Here is a 25,369-nt window from a genome sequence, read left to right as displayed (position 1 = left end):
CTCCTGCGCAGAGGCGGTAAATCGTGGATCATTCTCTCGAAATTTTAATTGTTTAGCCGACTCCATTGTTAATCACATTATCGAAATTAAAAAAATATGACGAACGTAAATAAAAAATAACATTCGACTGAGTCGTTGTGCGACAGGTTCTAGGACATATTGATCGCATCTTTCTTTCGATGACAATTGTTTTATTCTTTTTATTTACGAATACTTTGAAAAACATTTTTATAAAAAATATGGAATGTGTTACTTATATGTACGTCTCCTGTCTGTTACATCTAATTAAGATTTTGACATTCTTTACGAGACATTACACATTATAACGTATGAAAAGTATATTTGTAGTTTAGAATGTATGTCCTACAGAGTCAATTTACAATAATCAGGTAATAGTGTAAGACCAAGTGCACTTGGAGCGACAGTACTCAACCAACTCACCAGTTTGTTTTTACTAAAATGGAAAACAATTATCGTAATGTATAAATAATCATTAGTAGTTTGTTATAATTGATCCACATACCTTTTACTTGTAATTTGCAAAAGCTCATGAGACATACAAGGATGCAAATATAAGAATGGTGTACCTAATATGGGATGTATTGTTTGAGATAATTCCACATACTTTAAGTCTGCACCATGAACGAGTGATTGAGCCTCTTCCACAGTTACTGGATTAATTCCAGGAAAATCTATAAATGTTAATAAACAGTCAATCGTATAAATCCAAGTTTTTAAACACATGTAAAGTCTTTTCTTCTTTACGTATCACCTTTAACGTATTCACAATTTTGAACATTACTTTAAAAGAAACCATGCATCCCTAATTGTTTAAATGATAAATTATATGCGCAAAAACGTTAACGTCTTTACTGTGATAAATTAAACCTTCCTGAAAAATTATTATTTTCCATTAAACGCAATTTATATATAATAATGAATAATTATTAATATTATTAATATTATTAATTTGCAATTTATGAGTCGCTCTTATTTTTCGCTTAATATCTACAATTCACCTATTAAATACTTTTTGCAGTTTCTACTACAACTATTTATCGTTGTAACAAAAAAGCTCGTAGAAAAGAATGATTCGTGAAAAAAGATTGAAAAATAAAAATCACGTAAGATCGACTCGAGAGGATTTCCACCGTTACAAAAATCCGGAAAATCGTCCTCAAGAGAAACTATAATCCCGCGTCGAAATACGCGGGAGTACACTCAAAACATGTACCGGCGAAATATTAAAACAGCTTCCAAATTAATGTAAATTTAAAAATTAATTTTTTCATTACGAGTATAATGAAACGATTGTACGCGTGAAAATATTGTCATTAACAATACAACGAATAACGCGCGAAAAATAACATTAAAAAAAAAATTCATAAATATCGAATGGCCAAATCTATTTACGACAATGGGAAAAGAGACTATTCGAACGCATTGCATTGTCGTAAAACATAGATTTCCATTGTTTCTTGTATCTTTCTCCTTCAGTCACTCTTGTTCCCTTTGCTGGCTGCTTAGCCTAGTTTAAGATAGGCTACAATCGAAGGAACAATCAGCATTATGTCGCCTGCCACTTCCAGCGGGCGGTACATACCAGATTAAGGTCTAGTGGTGATCAGAGAGCGATTGTAATGGAAGTTTTATATTTTGATGAATAGACGTTGTAAAATTAACGACTTTCACGGAATATCGTTAGAAACGGTTCACGATCTCGAGAAATACGAAACAAGGCCGAGATAAATTGTTATTTAGAAGGTATTTGCGATTTAACATTTTCTTTTTAACGAATGCTGTGCGTTCACCTGCCTTCCACCCATTAAAATACAGTACAGGAACACTGTAGCTCATTGACCATAATATGTGATGTTCTTTAACCAATGGTATCTCGATTGTAGAGGGGGCTTCGAACGGGTCCTGTTGTAACTCGAAATTTAAATTATCGTCGATATCGTCATTCTCATGTACCGAGTAATAGGTTAAGTCATTATCGGCGGGAATAAAGTATTTCCTTTGTCGTACAATATACGCTTCCCCGGGCACGTTCTGCAAGTCGTATACTTATTTAAAATTTTCAATGGCATCGTTTAAAATTTTTTCAAACGCAATCGTGACCATCGTGAAGACTCGAAATAGAGAAATAGTTTCATTCACCTTGTTACCTTTAAGTTCCCATCCATCGGAGATCCTATTCGACATTTGTATGAAGTTTTCCGTATTTTCGAGGAATTCTTCCCATGTAATTGTCCCTGGACCGTCCATCGATATTTGCAGAACTAAATATTATTTTACAATGTAATTAATCACTTGTTTTTAACGTAATTAATACGCGTTGCTCTCCCCACTCTCACCTCCCACCCCTACAAATTCATATCAAACTAGTTTCAGCACTGAAATGATAATAATGATAATGCGAGCACGGTAAGGAATATTTTGAACGATAATGCAGGTCTGGGTTAGGGTTTTCTGATATTATTTACGAAAATTATATTTTTTTTTACGACACTCTGTGCGTTAAATCCTACATTGAAATTTTATGCGTCATTAGATTCACTGTACAATGTACGGAAAGTATATATAAGTATCTATATATCTATATGCATACGTAGATTGAGAAACTTTGATTATCGTAACTTGAAAAGTTAAAGAAGGCTCGTGTAGAGCAACGAGAATCAAATCCTTGAATAGTTTCTCATTTCCACGTATGCTACATTTTATAATATGTGGTGCATATATGTATATGTACGTACATGTGTATGGCCTGTGTAGACGTTATTTGTGTTCGATTAATTTGATAACAAATTAAGGAAGTAAAATGGGAATCGCTAATGATTTTATTCAATCGTTCAAAGATGATGACGAGTCGTACCTTAGTTAATAAATTATTTATTACACAATATCTTATCATAATTAAGTTTATGAGCCGTAAAACTTGGAATCAATCCATAGTACACAAAAATGGAAAAAATTATCTTAATCTAGATTGTTTTCTTTCTTTTCCCACAAATGACAACACTTTGAAATAATTTTCTATTTTTCATTGTTTTACAAAATGAACGGTGTTACGTTAATTCCATGACAAAATTGAGAAAGGGGAAGCTGTACACCCAAAGGAATGGCTTGTCTCTTTTCTGCCCGACCCCTCGACGCTCAGTCAATTGTCGGCTATTTTGCATCGGCAATGTTCGGTGGTGTTCGGTCATGTTCGGATATCCCCGCTATTGGTGTATGCTGCGCCGATAGCTTGTTAACGTATGCGTGCTTTATGTATACAGATATACCGCACCGTGCAGGATCGGCATCCAATAGCATGTAGAGTTGCAATCAGGAACGTAACACAAATAGGTATATTCGTATGAATCGCATCAACTATTTTTACAATCATTTTATCCCCAATGATAAAGTGAATACATTCGTAGACATTTTTTAATGATAACGTATATCTATATTACAAAGTTTTTATATGTTGATACTAAAAAAATGGATGTGCTTTTTTCTATCAAAACTAATACGAATGAAATAATATGTATTGAATGTCCAAGCTTAAAAGTTCAATATTTCCAACTGTATGGGAAATCTTACTTTTGTAGAAACCACGAAATTAGAAAATATTAAAATACAATATTTTTGAGCTTAGGCTATTTAAGGAAGAATATCGTTATCATAACGATGCATCGAATGAGCAACCTAACAAAACGGAAAAGCATTGAGCCAGATAACAAAATGGGACAATAAAAATTAACTTCTATACGGTACTGTCGTGAAAAGCAATGGCTGCGCGCGCAACTCTCACGAGCATACGCTAGACAAGGATAGACAACGGTAAGAAGCGGAAGAGAGACAGTCAGGATCGTGTGTCACATGCATGTGTAAAGTACCACACGATACGCGGCGTACGACGGGTACACTTCCGAGGTTCGTGCGTGTTTACACGAAAATAAGTTCACCGTGTCGCGCGCGCACGAGCGTGTGTAAAAGCGTCACTGCGCCTCGTCCTCGTTCACTACCGGATAGGTAGCAACGATAGAAAAACACAGAAAGTAGAAGACACAGGGGCACGGGAGGAGGACGCGCCTCAGACCGGCGGTACTTACGCGTATCAAGGATTTGGGAATCGGTGCGGTATCGCGTCGAAGTGAACTTTTCGACACGTACAACGCGAGTGTGTGTCCGTCTGCTGCTGTACTTTAATGAGGTGAGGCGAGACGGGGGTGAGGTGAAGCGTGGTGAGGTGAGGTAAGGTGAGCGGCGAGCCAGCCGAAGCTAAAGAGAGCGAAGAGAGTGAAGTGACCGAGCGCAACTTCGGTGAGAGGACGCGCTGTCGTTTACGCACGAATTGAAATAAGACGCGAGGCGGTATTGGCGCGGGCGGGTTTGTGATCAATCAGTGAAAGAACTCGAAGAAAAGAAAAGGGAAAAAAACGACGAAGTGAGCTATCGTACGGGGGGGGGAGAGAAAGAAGAGCGCGAAGTCTGCGAACGATGACGACGCGCGTTCGTTCCGCGGTCATGCGTCCGCAATTCGCCGAGCCATGATGCGGAGTACTGTATCTAGTATAGGCTGCTGGCCGCGGCTGTGGCACGACGTGTTCGTGACGTGTGTGTGACTGAAAGTTAACAATTCTCGTTTTCGACTCGTTTCTTTCCTTTTTTTTTGTTTTTCGTTAAACGGGCGTGTGCACGTTTTTCTGCATCGTTCCTTCAGAGGCTAAGAAAAAAAAAACGTCAACGGGTACGTTTGGTTCTTCCTTGTTTCCCGTTCCCGTGCGGGATCCGCGGTGGTGTCGGACATTGCTGACTGGGACGAAACGGTGGTTCTGTTTACACTGGAAAAATTGACAGTCTTCGAGGATGTACGCGAAGGGGAAGGGGTCCACGGTACCCTCGGATTCTCAAGCGAGAGAAAAGTACGTATCGTTTCGATTGAACAATGTAATGCTGTGTCAAAAGGCGAAAGAAAAAAAAAATGTTTGCCGATTGATCGACCAGTGACTCCATTTTTTTTTTCTTTACATCGAGCGTGCGTACAGGTATCTGTTGGTCCGAAACCGGGGAATCGGATTCGTCGGATAATTCCGGCTTACTGATTATAATATTCATGAACTTTGTCGATTTTGCCTCCGAGTTCGAGAAGTCTGCTCTGAATGTTAATATGAATTGCAATGAGAACGTCTAATATGTATCGTTGCGAGATTTCTTGTTATTTTAAAAGATCCGAGACGATGCTTGATCTAGTTTCAAGTGATTTTCAAAGGACCGGTCCAAAATAAACGATCTTCTAAGCTAGTTCTCAAGAGACATTCGCGAATCGAGTTGTTTACCGGATGGGCTTTTCTGCAACCTGCCTTCTCGTAAATTTGACTGAACTGTATGCTATGACTCACTAGAGTCACTTGTCTCGCGAGGCAGGCCGATTGGACGCCATGTTTTTATCGTTTGCAAACCAAGAAGTGGCATACGCAAAATATTAGTACGATGACACTTCATAAGGCAGCGCTGTTTTGCTTATGCGATATTACGTACATCGTAAAAGCTAATTCGTTTTGATAGTAATTGACGATATAGATTTCCATTTTTTTCCCCGTTCGTTTTTAATCATATTTCAGCAACATGATGATTCTATTCGATATAATAACAACAGAAAATCACTTTTATATAAATAGGAACGACTATTAATTGTCATGTGTATGGTTAAAAAATTATAAATTATAACATATGCAGATATTAGTCTATTTGACACAGACTTTTGCGAACGTAATTTAAATTTCAAATATCCGTATTTTTAAGGATAAATATCTTTTTTCATAATTGTAACATTTTCGTTTGTAATATTTCAGATTAGCCTTGTATGTGTATGAGTATTTATTGCATGTTGGCGCACAAAAAGCAGCACAGACATTTTTGTCAGAGGTAATCATTCTGATTTAATTTATAAGCTTAGTAGAACTTGTAAAAAAATGATTATATATTATTATAATCATATCTTGCTTTGCTATGTAGATACGATGGGAAAAAAATATCACTCTTGGCGAACCACCTGGATTTTTACACTCTTGGTGGTGGTAAGCATCGTGTATTATATTAATTATACAATGTGTAAAGTTTTTATTTTTTTTTCCTTTTCTTAAATTGTAATGTAACAAATTTTCATGCTAAAATATTCTAAAATATTTCAGTGTATTCTGGGACCTATATTCTGCGGCACCAGAACGACGGGATTCTTGCGAACACAGTAGTGAGGCCAAAGCTTTTCATGACTATGTTAGTGCATATGTATACATGTATATATATTCATGTTATTACATACATAATACATATAAAGTTTTTCATAAAAATTCTTTTTGTTATTATCAGGGCTTCGTGAACAGCGGTTATGGAGTTAATGGTATTGCTCATGTAAGTTGAATTGCATTAATTAATTAATCAGATTTTTTTTTAGTATTTTATTTTATATTAATTTTATAGACATTCATCTTATGGCATAAAATTAAAAGCATGTATAACTAATTTATATTTTTACTAGATATTACACATTAAAGCAGGACTAAAATATTACTTTGATTAATTATTAGATGCCAATTTGACTGCTAGATAACTATAAGATGATTACAGAATGCTGGTCCAGCGCCTTCCCCCATAGGACAAATGCCACCCAATGATGGTATGCCTGGTGGTCCAATGCCTTCTGCATTCTTTCCAGTAAGTTTTCATATATTCTTATGTCAGAAATATTTTTATATTGTTTAATTTCTTTTATATAAATCATTACATCAACCTTGAGTTTTTTTTTAGATATTGTATTAATAAATTATTGTTATTTTAAGTTATATTGTTAAGATATAGACGAACAATTTTATAGAAACTTTTCCTTTTTGTAGACAAACTAGTTTTTCAAATATGAACAACAAATTATATTTTTCACTTAGCATTGATTACTTAATTATATATGAACTTTTAAATTTGTCTACTATGTTACACATTCTAATTAATGTGTTACTGTGTATTTTAAGTGTTTATATTATGTGTACATATACATACATATGTATATGTATGCACGAAGAGGAGAGTGAAGAAATGAAAGAATGCTCAAAAGAAAAATAGAGTTAAATACTTTCAAATTGTAATAAATATATTTTAATTTCAATTATATATATTTTCACAGTAAAGTACAATATGGTCTGCAATCTATTTTTTAGGATAAAATATAATTTTAACAATTACAAAACTGAAAAAAGGAGGAATGAAAGAATCAAACATGTTGATTGTATATAGCATATATCATTTAGTACTTATATGTATATACATAAATATGTATAAATATTTGTTATCATTGTTATGCCTAGTTACAATTCTCATTCATTATAACTGTACACTTGATTCAAAGCAAGTAATATTTTTTTAAATCCTTTAGTCATAAATATTTTAAATCTTTGACATAAATTTTAAATAACCAATAATTGAATTATATGCAATAGTAGTTATTGACAATAATGCATAACTCATAGATCTATAAGTTTGTATTTACAATTCTAACTTAATAATATTTCAATATTATCTTTGGATTAAGTTTCACCTAATTAATAACAATGAATATGAAGCTGTAGTATTAAATTAATAATTTTCATGACACTCTATTGTTATTAGTACTGTTTAGCCAAGATTTATATATGAAACAGTTTTATCAGAAACATAATATGTGCTAATATAATATCACATTATATGTATTATCAGTCATCATCATAAATTACTACATATATTTTTGCATGTGTGAAAAGAACATGTAACATCACACTCCCATGCAATTACATTGATCTAGTAAATAGAAAATGTATACAACATGCAATTGAAATATATTGGTTTTGAAACAAGTGTATGTTTAAATAAGATTCTCATGCCATGCTTGTCTACACTGTATCTATGTACTTATTTTCTCTCTGCTACGTATCTAACACTTGTATGTGCGTTCCTGTACCATTTTCACTCTCTGATCTCCTCTCTGCATAAATCAGGTCTCGGAAATATACCAAGAAAGATATGTATAGATGTTAGAAAATAGTTTTAGTTCTAATACTTGTGTACCGTAGGTATCTGAATTGATAGTGCCCTACCTTGCGCTAACTAAATTTTCATGCAAGATCTTTATAACAGTCTTTTGAATTGTACTATTTATTCATACATAGGTATTTGCAAAATATGTTTGCTATTTTTTTTTTTATCTATTTGATACTTCAATATTTTTATTAATAGACATACAATGAATGTTCCTATTTTGAACTATAAGTTTTATACATGCAAGCATGTACTAATATTCAGAATGAAATTCTGATATTAATTTTGATTATATTTAGTACTTTATAAATATAATATTTCTTGGAAAAATAATCATAATATGTTGTAAACATAATGAATATCAGTTAAAATCACATCTTTTAAAATATTCAATATTGTTAATATAAAAACCTGCTTAGACAGTTGCTCAATATTTGATACACAACTTTTAAAGATAATGTTTATAGTAACCCAATGACATAAAATTCTTCTTGTCCAAACTTCTAATATTAATTTTAATTATGTTAAGAAAAGAGTAAAGATTATATGTCATGTTCTGTATAGACAATATAGGTTGTAATAGTATCATTTAAAAAGAAGTACCATAAATTTCATTTTATTGAAAACTTATTTATAACATTGTATAAATCATTTTCGTAATTATAACTTTTAGATTTTTAAGGTGCTGACGAACATAGTATTAACACAATCATACCCAAGCCTTCTAGTCTAGCTGTTGCCTGGATCGCAGTGTTGCTACATGTCTGTCGTTTGCGTTGCTTGTTGCAGAACAACTCGACAATGCGACCATCTCCGCCCACACACCCCTCATCACAGCCATCCCCCCAGCACCCCCAGCCACCCCCGCCCCCACACTCGCAGATGATGTCCACTCAGGTAAGCCTCATTCGACACATACACTATCATTCATGGAGAATCACTCAATCCACTTTCATTACACCATATCATTGTGTACCTATGACTGTTTGCTCGAAGTTGCTTCCTTCCTATCAAAGTTAGATCTACTCTACAATTTTCAGCTTGTTTTTTTTTTTTTTAATATAATATAACACCCAAATAGGACTCATTAAAGGGGGCTCCAATGAACACAATAAATAGTAGTTTTTGAAGCACAAGTCTATATTTTTACAATTTCACTGACACTCAATACACAAAATATATGATGATGTTTATGTCTGAAACAATACTTTATTACAATGTATTTAGTGTGCATTAAAAATTAAAACTATTGTGTGTAAGTAGTTTTAACAAAAGCACAATAGTAATATAGCTTAAAAATTCCAAGATAAGGTAAGAATTTTGTAATGCTATTCCACATCAAAAAGCCAATAATTACCATTTCTATTGCAATGACTTATTTTAAGGTAAGATTTATTGTAAATGTACATCATATCAATTCACTTTAACCTATTTTTTTTACCGAATATGAACCTTCATCGTTTGTAATCCTATTTGCATATTAATATATCACATATGCATAAAATGTGCTGTGATGATTTTCAGCCAAGTGCAAATATCATATGGCCTAACATGCGATTAATTGCTTATTGCGACTGCCTGGTTGTGCCAGTTTTGTGATGTACAATAGCTGTGACTTGTAATACTGCGTTTTTACTTACATGATAAATTGTTAACCTGTTGTTTATTTAATGTGTAAATTTGTGACTTGTTGTTACAGTTCATGGGCCCAAGATACCCTCCTGGACCACGACCTGGAGTTCGTATGCCCCAAATGGGAAATGACTTCAATGGGGTATGTATAATTATTTTATTTCGCGTATTTTTCTATATATTGTAATAGATATAATCTTGGTGCAGTTTTTTATACGTTATTATTCTTGTTTAGCCACCGGGTCAACCAATGATGCCAAATAGTATGGATCCAACTAGGCAAGGTAAGAGCTCACTTATATGCTAGATCCACATTGATTTTTTTTCTGGCATTGACAATAATTGCGAGAGGAGAATGGCATAGACGCATGCATACCAAAAACCACACAGCAATAAATAAATAAGTAATTATTAAAAGTGGATTGGATTGCTGTGATGTGGAGTGGATTGGTTTTTGAATTGTCTAGTTACATGCAGTGGTGTAGTTTTCAAAGTGAGCAACTATGATTAATATTCCATACTTATACATAATTCAGTACATAAATAGATATTCCTGTTATCTTTTCTTTATTAGGACCAGAAAAATATAAGGTTTAAAAGTTAACTTAATTAGGAATTGTAATGAAATGGTAAAGAATATCATTTACGTAAGAAATACCATTCATTTTTTTGTAACACTTCATAATTAGAGAATGCTTTGCTTTCAGAAGTATTGTTCAACATTTATAAGTCGTTTTAATAAAGCATTGGATATAGTACAAGAAATGGAAATATTTAGTATGTACTAGTATATATTGTTCTAAATTTTCATGATTTCATTGTATTGCACAAATAAGCATGTTATTAGAAAATCTAATGTGAATATGGTTTCTGATAATGGAAACATAGACGTCAGTTTTGTTAAAATTAGTATTTGTATGTAAGATTTGATATGTCAGTATATGCTGTAATGATATATTTTCACAGTTAAAATGTATTTACAACTATATTCACTATGCGACCGCAAAGTAACTAGACCTTACCGCCATCAACCTGACCTTACCTACCTGCCGTACTAATGTGTGCTCTTGTGTTCCTCAGGCGAAGCTGGAGAATTTGTAGGGTGGCAAGGTAGGAAGCAACCCAGCAACCAAATCACACTCACATGATTTAGTCAAGCCTAACTTTTAATTTTTCTCCTGCTCGGTTTGAAAATTTTTGTTTTCACTTTCATAAATAATCGCACTAGCTTTGTTCTATGTAAAATACTTGCTCACCCGATCTTGCATCCAGTATGCCAATCGCAATTTAATTACTGAAACATGTGTTCAGCTTCATTTATAAGACAAATTTTTTTTTATTACAAATAATTTACACTTTAACAGTATAAATGTATACTTTTATTTATTTCATGTGTTAAATTTGAGAAAATGACATTTTGGTATAAATGATTTATATAAATAATAAAAAGTACATTTTTAGTAAAAACAAAACAAAAATATGAAGTATACATATGTCATTTCTAATATCTATGTTAAAATATTACAAATTTTCACTGAATAATATGTGGCTAACAGAATTTATCAGGTTTTTGTTATAATTGTGAATCATTGTGATGCAAACTCAATATTTACTAAATAAATGTCAATGCTTTAAATTTGACACCAAAATAGGGGATCTTACATAAACAGTGCATTAAAATAATAACACATTAATTCATATTTTTTTACAGATACATATCATTCCATAATGTTAGAAATCTAAGTTTTTTTTTTTTTTCTTTTTAAAATGATGAATTAATATTATTATAAATATATAAAAAATATGAATGTTTTATTAGAAGCATTTTGTGTAAACTTCAAAAAGTTATGTTTACTTAATCTTCAAGATTTTACATTGTGCCAATTAAATGCAGATATTGCTGTAATAGTGTAATTTGTTTTATTTAAATATCAACCAGCTGAATGATTGTCTTGTTTGTTACGTATTTGGCACACATTGCACTGTTTTCTTTCCATTATTGATTTTGGAGCTCAAAGAGTTGTAAAGTTACTTGGTAGTGCTGTTTTCATCCTTCGCATGAGCTTTTTTACTTCATTAATTATGTAGATGCAAATACCAGTTTAGCATGCCATCCACTCGCTTTACTATATACCCGACTCCGGCAAAGCATGAATTATATGTTCAGTGTTTCAAAACGAAAAAAGTCAATATACTTTTTTCTATACTAAACAATTTTAAGACTCACATGATTTGCCGTTAGTCCAGAGATTCACGATTAGTATATAGTATTAACATGAAATTAGAACAGTATTAATATTTGTATATTTTGAAACAAATGCATCAAAAGCTGTTTTTATTACCAGCTCCTCCAGGCATGAATCCCATGAACCCAAGGATGAATCCTCCAAGAGGACCTGGAATGGGTCCAATGGGACCAGGAAGTTACGGGCCTGGAATAAGAGGACCACCCCCTAACAGTAGTTTAGGCCCGGGAGGTCCAGGAGGTCCTGGAATGCCACCAATGAGTATGACTGGACCAGGTGGTAGACAACAATGGCAACCTAACACATCCACGGTATGCATATGATTATTAATTTAAATAGTTTACTTATAACTAGATTATGTGGAAATAATTTTTATTTTGTATTATTTTCTTACTTTTCATTTTAAGCACTCAAAAGCTTTTTTTTGTTTGCGCTCGATAGTTCAATAATTATACTTTATTGAAAAAAAGTTAGCATTAGATTTTAAACAGTTGTGAAATCAACAATTTTCAAAATTTGGAAAAATTTTTTGAAATCCATTTAAATTGTCAATACATCCAAATTTCAGCAAAATCCAAAATGGTATTCTAAAGAGAGTATGTGATTTGACATGGAATGATCCTATAACACGTATTTCCTGTGCAATGTTGCATATAATTTTTAATATATTTTTATTTATTTTTAGCCAATGAATTATTCATCATCATCGCCGGGTAATTACGGAGGACCACCTGGATCAACGGGTCCTCCTGGCCCAGGTACACCAATTATGCCCAGTCCACAAGATAGTAGTAATAGTGGTGGCGAAAATATGTATACCATGATGAAACCTGTACCTGGAGGAAATATGCCTGGTGTAAGTACGTCTTATCCTTATAATCTTTTATTGTAGTAATCATACTTATTATTTAATACAATGTATTTTGTTCAGGATATTTTAATCTTTTATTAAAATTAACAATACTGGTTGTTATTACTGTTAGTTTATTTTTAACAATTTGATAATACATTTATACAACGTTATTTATATAGAAATGCATTTGATTGTATCAGGACTTTCCAATGAGTGGCGGACCAGAAGGTGGTCCAATGGGTCCCATGGGACCGAACACGATGGGTCCTGTTTTGAATGGTGATGGTCTTGATGGAATGAAAAACAGCCCAGCTAACGGTGGTCCCGGAACACCACGGGAAGACAGTGGAAGTGGAATGGGTGACTATAATCTGGGTAGTTTTGGAGGTCCTGGAGAAAATGTAAGTATTCGTAGGTTCTGTAACATTTCGTATGATAGTTACTCGACGTGTTAGTATGGACTTATATGTAACGGTTATTTCAGGACCACGTCGTTTTTGTGACTTTGTATGTGTATGTTATTTTGAAAAACGTGTTCTACAGTTCGATTTAAAAATATTTAATTCACGATCATTTTATTTTTCACGATATATACTATTATTACTTTGATTTTACTCTAAAACAAATTAATTTGTTAGGTAGCTAAAAAATGAAGGTTTGAAATTTCATTTAAAATCTATATGTCATAAAACAGCTTAATTTTCGCAATTTGAATAAGAATCGGAAAACATACAAGTCCATGTTATAACTTATCTTTCTTCTAATTATTCAGCAATTAACAGATTCAGGTGCTTTCGTCAATGCGACAATTACTTATTTATTCCATCAAAAGAATTTGGGTGTTATTATATTTAGAGGGCTTATCCTCAGGCTTTTTCCAACAACCTGGTTAATGCTTATTTAAAGTATCAATATTTTATAAGAATTTGAAATGTCCTATTTAATCATATAGGCTTCCTGGGAAATTTAATTTAGATTATCTACTCGCATCTAATATCGTTATAACTGTTTGGCTCAAATTGTGTCTAACTATTATCATACTAACAGTATGGCTAATGATCCAAATATAAAGTGGGCATACAAATCACAAGTCGTTTAAAACATTTGATATGCAAATAAACATAATATATTTCACATTTTATTAATGTTATTGGTTGATGTGTTCTAATTATTCGTATTTTAAGACAATAATAGAAACAGAATAAAAACTATAAAACAATATTACTTAGAAAACGATAATACAATAACAGACAATCGGACTATCATGTCGATATCACTAGAAATAGTATTATTCTACATGTCACTTTTTTATGAATTTGTAAAAATACATTTTCAGCTGCTCAATTATCTACTTTTATAAAATACCTTGAGACTTTTATACCCACTTTGTATGTAAAAAACAAGTATGGAGCAACTTTCATATGATTATATGCAAGATATTCCATAAGGTGTACCGTATATGACAATGAAGGGATTCTCGGGTCAAGGTAAATTTTTATGTTATGATATGAACATTAGTTGTAAATCTCTCGCGTTATCTTACACTTAATTGACTTTAATTTATATTTATGCACTAAACTTCTTTAAGAAGTGATTTGAAATGTTGAAAATATTTATCCAATGTCTTTAGACATTTTTTTTATATTGTATCCTTTAGTCCAAAACAGTTTCAAATTTAATCAAAGAAATACTAATAAAAAATTTAGTACGAAAACATTAGGATAATATTCCATCACTTAACCCTTTGGCTGCGAATGCTGTGTATATACAGCATGGAAAAGATACCTCTCATTTGATAACGACGTTACACATATGTCGACTATAATTTGCGAAGCCTCTATGTACATGACTATAGTCAAGGTAAGAATTTTTTTTATCTGATCAACTTATAGTCAATAGTGTGAGAAAAAAAAACAAAATTAAGTAACAATTGACAATCTTACTCTCGGTTATACTTTTGACTGTAGCTTCTTTTCGCAGTGATCGTCATGCGCGGTTACGGTGACGCACAACGGTCGCGTTTTAGTTGGAGTGTGCCGCAGCTAAAGGGTTAATTCTCGGAAGCAATATTTCTCGAAATATCAAAGCATCGTAAGTTTTGTCAATTTACACTGCGCATGTGTAGAAACTGCACGAAGTGTACAAAGGGCAAATGCCGCAGCCAACTTCAACGTTATTTAATACGGTCGAACAAATCGATGACTGACGATCGTGCTAAGTCAAAAGATGTGTCTCGTCTTTGACCGATTAATCTCTTCTTTGTTCGAATACGATATGCTTTACGGGACGCCCTGTGTAATAAATAGCATAGTACATATAATCGATTTCTTTAACGAGCGCGCACAAACGGTATTCCTTTTTACTTTTACGTTGTTATTTCGGATTGTGAGTAGGATTCTGAATCAAAAGAGTAATCAGTAATCTCGCACGTGCGCCTTCTGTATTCCCGACAGTTTTTTTAAAAAGTCAAGTCGCCTTGGATCCAGCCCCGAGTTCGTAGATGCCGTAAATTTCCCGGTTAATCACGCAATGTGGAAAAGGATCATACACAAACGCTGAGTTTTACATGCACGTACGATCGGCACGTGGTACACGCGCGGTTCGTAACGTTTCGTCAATGGCTCAAGCACGATTCTCGCTCGTGGCAAGATAAAACGAAAGACAAAATGAAAGCAAAACAAAAATAACGTTCGCGGCAACGCATCCCGACGTGCGTTCGTTAATTAATCGCTCGTAATCGATTAGGTTAGCATTTAAGCGCTCATTACGCTGTTATTACGAAACTATGATACTCGATCATCATTACTACATGCGCGCGCGCAACATACACTATATAAATTTTAAAAGTATATATATATATATATGTATATGTATATATATATGTATATATATATATTGTATATATATGCTTTGCTAAATACTCACAAGGTTGCAGACTAGGATTTTATTATTATTCTTCTTTTTTTTTTTTTAAATACGATTATTTCTATACACTTTATTATCGACAGTACGATGTCTTTTTATCGACTCGTGTCAACGCCAACAACGTCTATTATTTATATTTATTTGAACATTAGCTTGTAAGCAAAGGTGCCTGAAAAACACGAACTACTGTGATTATCAATCGCATAATTGTTAATCGATTTCTAATTCTTTTTCTATCCTCTCGTTTGTCTCTTTTTTTTTATTCCTGTTTGTTCTACCCCCGTTTTGTTTTCTTAATTGCACCGCTGGTTTGCCAGCTAGCAACTGTGGCTTATTTTTCATCCCATTATAGAGTTAGGCCTCTGAGCAGTATTAGATTAGAAAAAAAACGGTACGCTATAAGTCCATGACAGGTAAGACGTAATAGTTGCTGGAAAAAATAGATGTTTTAATCACGCAAAGAGAGGAATCCTACGAAGCATTTTGTTTAACTGTTTATTTTTTAGATGTTTGTTTCTCATGTCAGTATATGGACATGCTCGCTGAGACTCGCCTAAATAGTTCGAATCAAATTCCTTTTTTGATTAATTTATAAAACTCTGTAATGAGGTGATTAAATTAGCCGAACTCAGATCGAGTCCCTCCACTGGTTGCTCACAATTTCACTATTGATAGGAGCAAGTTTTGCGCACCATCTATTCGCAGCCATTGACATCGCAATATCTCGCGTGTACGTTTGGTTATAATGGCCTATAATTAACACGTGCAACCGTTTCTGCTAGTGCCTTGTTAGAAAAAAAAAATGCAGGTACCTTCACGTATTTACGCAGAATACCGATATCTTCGTGAATTGAAGCCGACAACGCGTTTAATATCTAGTGACACAATTGTTTGATCGAACACTTCCGAACTTAACCTATAAACGGTGGTTCGCAATTGAACTTGACTGAATTTTATGTGGGTTCGAATACCGTGCAAACACATTCGATTGAACAAAATAAGATGAAATAATTCTTAATACAAGCTACGGTTGGGAAGTCTTCAGTTTCAAAAATATTTGACCGAAAACGATTAATAACCTTTGAAAGCGTAGAATACAATAACGACAGTCGCGTTTCGAAAATTACGAGTATTTTCTACTCAAGATACTTACTTTGCAAACAAGTTCCTATTAGAAATTAGTTTGAATGACAACAATAACAAAAATCTTCGTAGTGCAAGTTCCTTTTTTTCCTTTTTATTTTTTTTTTTTCAAGTCCGTCACCGCTTTTTCGATCGTTTCATTTCTGAAAGAAGCAGACATTTCTTTAAATCGGACATCAATCATCGAGCGATACGTTACACCATACCGCCGAGTATTGCGAAGCGAATGGTCCTGCGATTAACTTAACAAAAGTACTTGGAGAAGAAATATAAATATATAAAGGAAGTGTTATATATATAACGTACACATGGCAACAGACGCTATATATATAACGGTAATTATTTTTGTATGGAATAAGAGTCGTAGACGGTGTAAGTACTGAACCTAAATGAATGAGTGTGACAAAAGCAAAGAGAAAACAAAATGAATACGGGCCGATAATGGAGAAATATCGTGCGAACCTCCCGGAATCCATCCGTCCGTAATGGTTATAGGTCAGTACCGGACTATGCTGTGCTGCTGTTAGTTGTGTTTAAATTAATTAAAAATATTAAACTATCGATCGATTATATATGTAAAACGATATAAGAGGAGAGAACGAGAGAGCGAGAGAGAGGGAGGGAGAGGGAGCGCCAATTGCGAGTGCATGCTCTGAGAGCATCGGCAAGATCGATGATGAAAAGTCTCGAGAACGAACAAAGTCGAATGATCCACGAGTTACACACGTTGCGACTTCTCGAGAAAGGATACATTTTTTGGTACCATGTGCCACGTCTGATTGCCACGCTCTTCATTATCTTTAGCTTACGTAGGTTTCATTTTTATTTCGTTTTCTTTTCCCTTGTTTCTTTTTTTTTTGTTTTTTTTTTTAATTTTTTTTTTTTTTGGTTTCTTCTCTCTTTCCCTTATAACATTAGAGGTACACTTCTTTACTATTTATGATAATTATAATTTGATAAGAGTTTTGTGAAAACGATACGAAGACAGCGAATACGAGAGATCTCCCTCTATCGGGAGATTGATAAGAGAGTTACGTGCGCAATTCGCGATTCTTCGTGCTTAACAGTTTAGTCACTTAAAAGCTTTCGACGTTTAAGGACATACATACATATATACATATATGTATATATATATATATACACATAAATAAATATATATATATATATACATATATATATATATATACACATATGAGAATGCGCGGTAAACTAGTCGGACGATATATGTTCTGCCACTTCTTTTGCCGAGTTTCATAGTGCAGAGTTGAACCGGAGCTTTGCCTATTGAAGAGAAGACTGTTAATTTTCGATTATTTGTAATACCGTTGTAGAGAAGAAGTGAATGCTTGCCGTTGTTCTGGAGTATTCACCGTGCCAATAAGTGCGTATACTTTTAATCGGGGAAAAGGAAGCACATACACGCATACACACGTACATACATACATACATACACAACACGTACACGCATGCAACATAGACACAGACATACACATACACACACATATATATATATATCTATATATACGAGAGAGAGAGTGAGAGAGACAGTTAAGCCTCCGCTTGTACCAACTTAACGAATCAATAATCGGTGCGAGATGTCGACACGATGTCGTTTCGAAGTGAAAAGAAAAAAAACACACGCTATATATATATTTATATATATACACACATAATGGGATCTATGTAACTTCTCTCGGAGTACGAAGAGAAAAAAACGTTCATCGCGTGGAGAAAAAAAAAAAGAGAAAAGGTTCGCGATAACCGCGCAATCGGGGCTCGAAGACGAACGAAGAGATGGAATTGTTAACGATTATAAGGAGTAGTAGTTTTTTTCTCATTGCTTGTAACACGACTCGTCTGTCGTCGTGTCGTGCGCTGCTGTTCGATCGAGTATATGCGTGAAGTGCACCATGGGTACTCTTAACGCCGATATTTACTTTTAACACACAGCCCCACGTTGTAAGCCACACAAGTGAATGGCGATGAACATTTTACATTATTAATATATGCCTAAGCCAGGGGAGATCGAGACAATAAATGTAAACCTGTTACACTGAGAATACTGCGTTTTTCTTTTTTATTTGCTGATCAATCCGCAGGGTGCTGGCTATTAGAATGTTTATATATGACTATCTGTTTCCATGCACTTTGTTTTACGTGAAAACTTTATGTCTTCCATCCGAGACACACTTTCTGGTAATCACATGTCACTTGTGTTTCACATTGCGTCGCACAGTCAATCAATGCTATCCCGATGTTCGCGTCCTGATTCAGTGGGATCAAGTAGTAGTAGCCCATCGTTCAGTCGAATTTACTTTCTTTACGACGGGACCAGAATCTCGAAGCACAGTTCCGTAGCTGTCGTTCGTTTCTTTCTTAATTTTTTTTTCTGGTTTTTTTTTTTTGTATTCCTAATCGTAATATGCATATCAGCGTTTATAACACGATACACCGCAAATGTCATGTCATGCTGTACAAATCTTTGTTCTAATATCACCGAAAAAAAAGAAAGAAAAAAAAAGGAGAAACATAACTTCAATTGTTTCTAAAGCGAATTTATGTGTAATTAAAGTATTTGTTTTTAACTTTGCTTCTATAGGGTATATACATACGAGTTGTCACTAACATCGAAACACTTGCTTAGACAACAAACCGATTCGAAAGCTAACACCAGAGCACGTACGAGGAAAATTAGGGTATTGTTTCAATCGGCTTGTCCGGTATCGGATCACAGCGTGATATCTGAACACCAGTATAATTTACGTGGAATACTGTGGAACACAATGTTTGTGATGTACTTAACGGTCATAAATCGGTGACTATTTTCAATCCTTTGAAGGTCACTTCGGTGTTCGTTCGAAAGATAGCATATTTATAGAGACACGAAAGAAAACAAACAGTGAAATTTGATAGCTGTATATAGTACTAGCCTGTACTGACCTGTAGCACATGGATGCGTGAGCGCAAAGCGATTGGTGGATTGCGAGATCGTATCGAGACACGATTCAAACGAAATATATTTAATCTGCAGAGGGAAAAAATATTTAAAAAAAAAAAAAAATACCCATGAGGGATGACACGTCGAGTTTCTCTGTTTACAATTTTTTCTTAACTCGTAATAATATTTCTGATTGTCGTTCGCTCGGTGAGGTGTGCGTGAGTGGGGGGCAGGCAGCGCACACGGTATGCGCAAGAAATTTTTGTCTATTATTATTTTTGTCTATTAATCATTTTTTTTTTTTGTATTTTATTTTATACATACATACATATGTATATATACATATATATACATATATACATTTTTTCTTTTTTTCTTTTTTTTTTTTTTTTTTAATATATATTATTCTTTATTCTTATTTTGCTTGATACGGGCTTCACTTTTTTACGTAACGTCCATGTGTTGTGGGTCAGAGCGCCCTGGAAATGTGGAACCACACTTCTCTTTACACGCGGTTCCCAATCAAACCGTTTCTCTCTCCTAGTTCTTTCATATCCTCTCTTTAAGTTTTGTGTTTCACGAGCCCAGCCCCTTCACGACGCACCGTCACCGCGCTGCGCTATTAGTTCACGCAGCATGTCAGCGTTTTCTCCGCCCGAGTTCACTCGGGACCAGCGAACTGCGATTGAATTTCCTCGGCCACGTGAATATCTTCCTTTAGCATCTTCGTTGGTACTGGGTTCGACTTTGTATACCCTTGGGGCGGAAAACATTAGCAGGACAAGATCGTTTCTCCCGCTGTGAATCACCCGAGGCACACGACCCCCCACTTTTACGCTATTGTCAGTTTTGCTTCTCCGCTTGAGGGACAGAGAGCGCTGGCCCCCACAGGGCTCGTGCTCTCTGTCGTTCAAATACAAGGTTAGGACAGAGCAAGGAGACGAGAAATGGAGGAGTGGCGGGATAGCTAAACGATATGGCTCAATCGAACGTTGCGAGGAAATTTTCTCAGCTCGCTGGTGAAACGCTGAAAGCAGAACAAAAACAAAAATAAATAAATAAATAAATAAAATGGGCAAGGTATCGCCTGATGGTGGACTTGCCTAACCTTTTACGTGTAACCGGCCTGGTGTTGGTTGATTCGCAGGATCAGACCGAGTCAGCGGCCATACTCAAGATCAAGGAGAGCATGCAGGAAGAGGCGAAGAGGTTTGAAAAGGACTCAGATCACCCCGATTATTTCATACAATAACTCTTCACGAGTCGTTGGGCTCCGAGACCAAACTAACGTTCTAACAAAACGAATCGCAAATCGATCCCCTCTCTTCCTTTATCCAGTACTCCTCTCACTGTACTTGTACTCCACGAATTACATCCACCCCCTTCTCCTTTCCTCCTACTTCGTGCCGAGGTATTGAAAAGAACGTGCGAAAATAGAAAAAGAAAAAAAATTATACGAAAATAGAGAAAGAGAGAGAGAGAGAGAGTCGAGCTCCGTGGGAAAAGTGCACCAGAGATAGAGGTCGGAGAAGAGTCTTTTCTTCCTCTGCGAAGTGAGAGGGCCCTCGTCCATGAATTTTCGTCCTCTTCGGATTCGGAAAGGACATACCAGTAAAGTAAGAGTTATAAATATTTGAGAGCACTGTTTCATGCAATCTTTTCGCGTTGACGTACATTCTTCTAGATGGCTGTATATATAAATACGATCATCTCGAATCATCGTCGATCGATGACCTTTGTTCACAAGTAGCGACAGATGGGGCTCGAGACGCTTCGAATTGCCTCGAGTGTTACTCGAAATTCGAAACCGGTCTTAAATGTCTGGACAGAGTCTGAAAGTTTTGAAAACATTGCCCGAGATCGAGTAACATTCGAAACGATTCAAACCTTTGTATGACTAATAAGCCGCTTAACAAAAATTTTGAGTGCTCGTCGCTATTTGAAAGTCACGCGAGCGAACCCGTTTCGACGTCGTTTTTTACCATTGAACGGTAACCAACCGTCTCTTAGCTATCTCCACTCCTTCGTCTCCTACTCTCTTAGGGATCCCGATTTTGTTTCCTAAACAAGTAAGTGCTTCCTTATTGGCTCTAAGTTGAAAGAAAACACTATATTTTTTGTACAGTTCGAGGAACGTTGTTTCAACAGTAACGTGTAATGTTTTATACGAGAGTAGTAGTCGTTCCCCCTCCTCCCTTCGACTTGGTTTGAATGGTATCGATTCTAATGCACGTTTCGTGGAGTATGGAGCGACCGATCGCGACGTTTCATCGGTTTCCTCGATCGTCGGTGTACGGCGAAGGGAGTTCCAGCGTATCGAATTCCAAAACAGACCTAACTGTGATAAGTCGCGAAGAACCAATAAAAAATTACGCAGCGTACATTTCGTATAGCGAAGCTTAGTTGTGCTGTAGAAATCAACAAGCAACATTCGATCTTGGTAAAGCGTACACTCGGAAGGACACCGTTCCCATTTACCACTTTTTTCTTACGAATATGTCTTTGTTTAAGTTCTAGCTTTGACGGAATTTAATGACAATCCCAAACGTCGACGAAACGAGATCTTCGATGTTTCCGTTGAAACGATCGAAACTTTTCGCGCGCGCCTTTCGCGGAATATTCTCAACGCAAGATCGATCGATATGGAACCCAGACGCGAGAGACCGGCTCGAGTTTCTTCTCGAAATGGAAACCCGTCATCGTTTTATCGGAAACGTATACGAATGCCGCGGGTGGTTTGTGAAACATAAAAATATTACAGAGTATCTTAAAACTAAAGAAGAAGAAAAAAGGAACATTCTCTTCCGATAGTTTCTAATCGAATCAGAATTCATAAAATATCAAAGCGTTAAGTGTCGCTCGAAACGCTGTTCCTTGGTGCCGAATGATCGATCGATCCTGCGCAAAGATTGTACGTCAGCGCAGCGATTCGCGAGCATCGTGGCGTAACACTTATCGCTCGTGTCGTCATTCGTGACATCGTTCTACGATCAATCACGTCGGTTATTCCTTCCGAGAAAAAGCGTCAATATCTTCCACGAAGTTGTAACCCGATGATGCAAGAGAGCGCAACGTTTTCGTGTTTCTTTCCGTTAATACGTAAATGCAATTTAAAGGGGTCCCGATAGATGCCAGTGTAGGATCGGTCAACGGAATATCGATATTATCGCGTGCGAGAAAAAGCGAGTTCTTAATTTATTTACGAGAGGGAGCAAGTAACACGGGGTGTGCGTACATCGATCGACCGCATATGCGTGCGTGCGTGCGTGCGTGCGTGCATGGTGCATAAAAACAGCAACTAGATATCTACCAACGACGAAAAGAAAAAATCGAAAGATTCTATAGCGATACGATCGATTGACAAACGTTGTCCACGTCGGTACATTCGTGTTTACGGAGGACTTCACGGGCATTGTAAACGTGGTTGAAGCGTTGCGATCTCTCCCAAATCGTTCCATATTGCGGATCGATTTTTACTTAACTCGAGAAGCGCACAGTATTGAAAGGCTGCGAGAACACGTGTCGTTTCGATGTCGGAACGCAGACACTCGGTTATATTCGGTTGACTCGCGGCTACACGAGAATTACTCGGGCCACCTGTTTCGAGAAACGAGGGGAACCCGACGAAACGGTTCTCGGCACGTTATATCTCCCCTAGGATTTAATCCGCTGCGGCGGAAATCCGGCCAGTGTGCACCGACAGAGTGCACATAGACAAATTTTCTATTCGAGACGATCGTCGGTTGTCGATCGCGGATAGACGAATTTATGATGCGTAGCTGCCAGTGTTCGAGGAATTTTAGTTTGTTTTTTTTTTTTTCTTTCTCTTTAATTTAACGTTACATGAGTCGTTACGTTCACGTTTCATCGAGACTTGGACGGATATCTCATTCATTTAAAACTTTGTACTCCGAACAATTGTATTCGATATAATGTAACACGGATTTACAAAACATCGGCGTAAGATATACATATTTAGGAACTTTAACGGAATCCATTTTTCTAATGTAAGTGTCAGGTTGGCGTCCTGTTGATCGCTCGAGCGTAAGCATGTCGCATTACACGGGACGAACGTGAACGTAACCAAAGAAAACAGGGTGAAACAGGATTAACCTGTCGGTTTGAAATTCGATCCATGGAATTACGTAGCGCGATCGTGACTCGTTCAAGCTCGTAACGGAAATTCGGCAACCTGTAATTTTTTACGTTCGCTGTTTACTTCCTGGTCGTGCCTCGAATCCGGGAATGGCAGCGTGTATATGCACACGTGTATACTATTTCGGCGTATTATGTAAATGTGTAAGTTGTACAAACTGTCGAGTGCAATTCGGATTAGATAACCTATAATGTTGGAATGCGACGTTCCTGGACTATTCGCGGGACATCGAAAGAGGTATCGATCTTTCGTTTCAGAATTAAAAGTGTTTTTGATTTCGGGTGAAGAATTAGAATCCAGTGATTCCAAATGGAACGGAAAAATTTAAGGTGAATGTTTGTAATTTTGTACAAATTTTTGTTTCTTTGTTTCGAGAATGATTTTTCGTTTGTCACGTTGATAAATAATGTGTCACTTATTTAATTCGTTCTTTGCATACCCGAATTCGAAGTCATTTTTAGTGCGCGTTCGGATCTCGATACTTTAAGAAATGCTTCGCGCTTACTCTTAATGTATATTTAACCTTTTACTGAGTATAAGGATTACGTGTTTTCAGAAAATTCGTGCATTCTTTGTTTTTCTGTTGTTTCGTTCGTTTTTCCGAATGTGTCGTGCGACGATCATATACCTACGTTCGCGTAATTATATTCCACGACGAATAAAATGGGGAAATATTTTGTGCGAAATAATTCTGGAAAATTACTGTTTCGATCAGAATTCTAACATAACAAATAAAGGGAACGTTGCGTTAAGGATAGACCAAAAATTTTCGGAGCAAAGCGGTACATAGTATTTACACGATGTTAATCGATCGTCGAGATAATAAGAAAAAGATATTTGTATATTGTTTGAAGTGAGAGTTTAACTCGTCGTGGCTACAAAAGAAGGGAAAAAGAAAATGATACGGTATCTCGGGTATCGATATTGCGCGTTACAATTTCGTAAAGTAATTAGGTATTATAAGTAAGGGTGTTAGGTTGACAGAAAAATATACTGGTAGAAACAAAAAAAAAATATTGAATTATTTGAATTAATAAAAGAGAAAGAGTATTCTACCGCGATCGAACGTGTGTAAATTAAGATCGATCGATAGGGAAAATTATAAACTGAAGGAAATCGATGAGCCGCCATCGCCCCATCCCCACCCCTCAACGAGTGTTTGCATTGAAAAGTAAACGTAATTTCGTTCTGTAATTATTTACTTGTACGATCATTGTAACACTGACACGGGCTGTACATCTTGCGGCTGACCTCACGTATTCTTTAAATTCACGCATAATTATCGACATAATTATAGATACCTATACGAGTATAGCATTCAAGTAGCAAGTAATAACGATAAAGTAATGAAATAAATGTCATCTATCCTACTAAACACCGAAACTGTTTTCTGTGTTACACCTTCCGCTCTCATTAGCGAA

General features: G+C 35.5%; 2 protein-coding genes across 11 annotated transcripts; one reads left to right on the top strand and one right to left on the bottom strand.

Annotated features, from left to right (window-relative positions):
* Window positions 1-176: 176 nt before the first annotated feature.
* Atg10 (Autophagy-related 10) lies at window positions 177-4,208 on the bottom strand. Of its 6 annotated transcripts, none has more exons than XM_076312913.1 (5): window positions 4,101-4,208; window positions 2,169-2,282; window positions 1,812-2,052; window positions 524-692; window positions 177-454 (listed from the first exon to the last, which is right to left on the bottom strand). In XM_076312913.1, the coding sequence occupies exons 2-5, from the start codon at window positions 2,184-2,186 to the stop codon at window positions 364-366; spliced, it is 519 nt and encodes a 172-aa protein (XP_076169028.1). In that variant the 5' UTR covers window positions 2,187-2,282; window positions 4,101-4,208; the 3' UTR covers window positions 177-363. The 6 variants fall into 6 exon arrangements, with proteins under 6 accessions (XP_076169028.1, XP_076169024.1, XP_076169025.1 ...); XM_076312909.1 differs by having other exon boundaries at window positions 2,876-4,199; XM_076312910.1 differs by having other exon boundaries at window positions 2,161-2,282; window positions 2,876-4,195.
* Window positions 3,839-25,323, top strand: Ssdp (Sequence-specific single-stranded DNA-binding protein). 5 transcript variants are annotated; one of them, XM_076312905.1, is made up of 14 exons: window positions 3,839-4,913; window positions 5,844-5,916; window positions 6,007-6,068; window positions 6,183-6,267; window positions 6,361-6,402; window positions 6,619-6,705; window positions 8,845-8,952; window positions 9,755-9,829; window positions 9,923-9,971; window positions 10,768-10,797; window positions 12,033-12,244; window positions 12,619-12,789; window positions 12,987-13,187; window positions 15,240-16,301. In XM_076312905.1, the coding sequence occupies exons 1-14, from the start codon at window positions 4,858-4,860 to the stop codon at window positions 15,246-15,248; spliced, it is 1,260 nt and encodes a 419-aa protein (XP_076169020.1). In that variant the 5' UTR covers window positions 3,839-4,857; the 3' UTR covers window positions 15,249-16,301. The 5 variants fall into 5 exon arrangements, with proteins under 5 accessions (XP_076169020.1, XP_076169019.1, XP_076169018.1 ...); XM_076312903.1 differs by lacking the exon at window positions 15,240-16,301 and adding an exon at window positions 20,940-25,323 and having other exon boundaries at window positions 3,851-4,913; XM_076312904.1 differs by lacking the exons at window positions 10,768-10,797; window positions 15,240-16,301 and adding an exon at window positions 20,940-25,323 and having other exon boundaries at window positions 3,844-4,913.
* The last annotated feature ends 46 nt before the right edge of the window (window positions 25,324-25,369 follow it).

The sequence above is a fragment of the Ptiloglossa arizonensis genome, chromosome 5 (assembly GCF_051014685.1).
Source record: "Ptiloglossa arizonensis isolate GNS036 chromosome 5, iyPtiAriz1_principal, whole genome shotgun sequence".
Lineage (NCBI taxonomy): Eukaryota > Metazoa > Arthropoda > Insecta > Hymenoptera > Colletidae > Ptiloglossa > Ptiloglossa arizonensis.
This window is presented reverse-complemented; position numbering and strand designations above follow the sequence as displayed.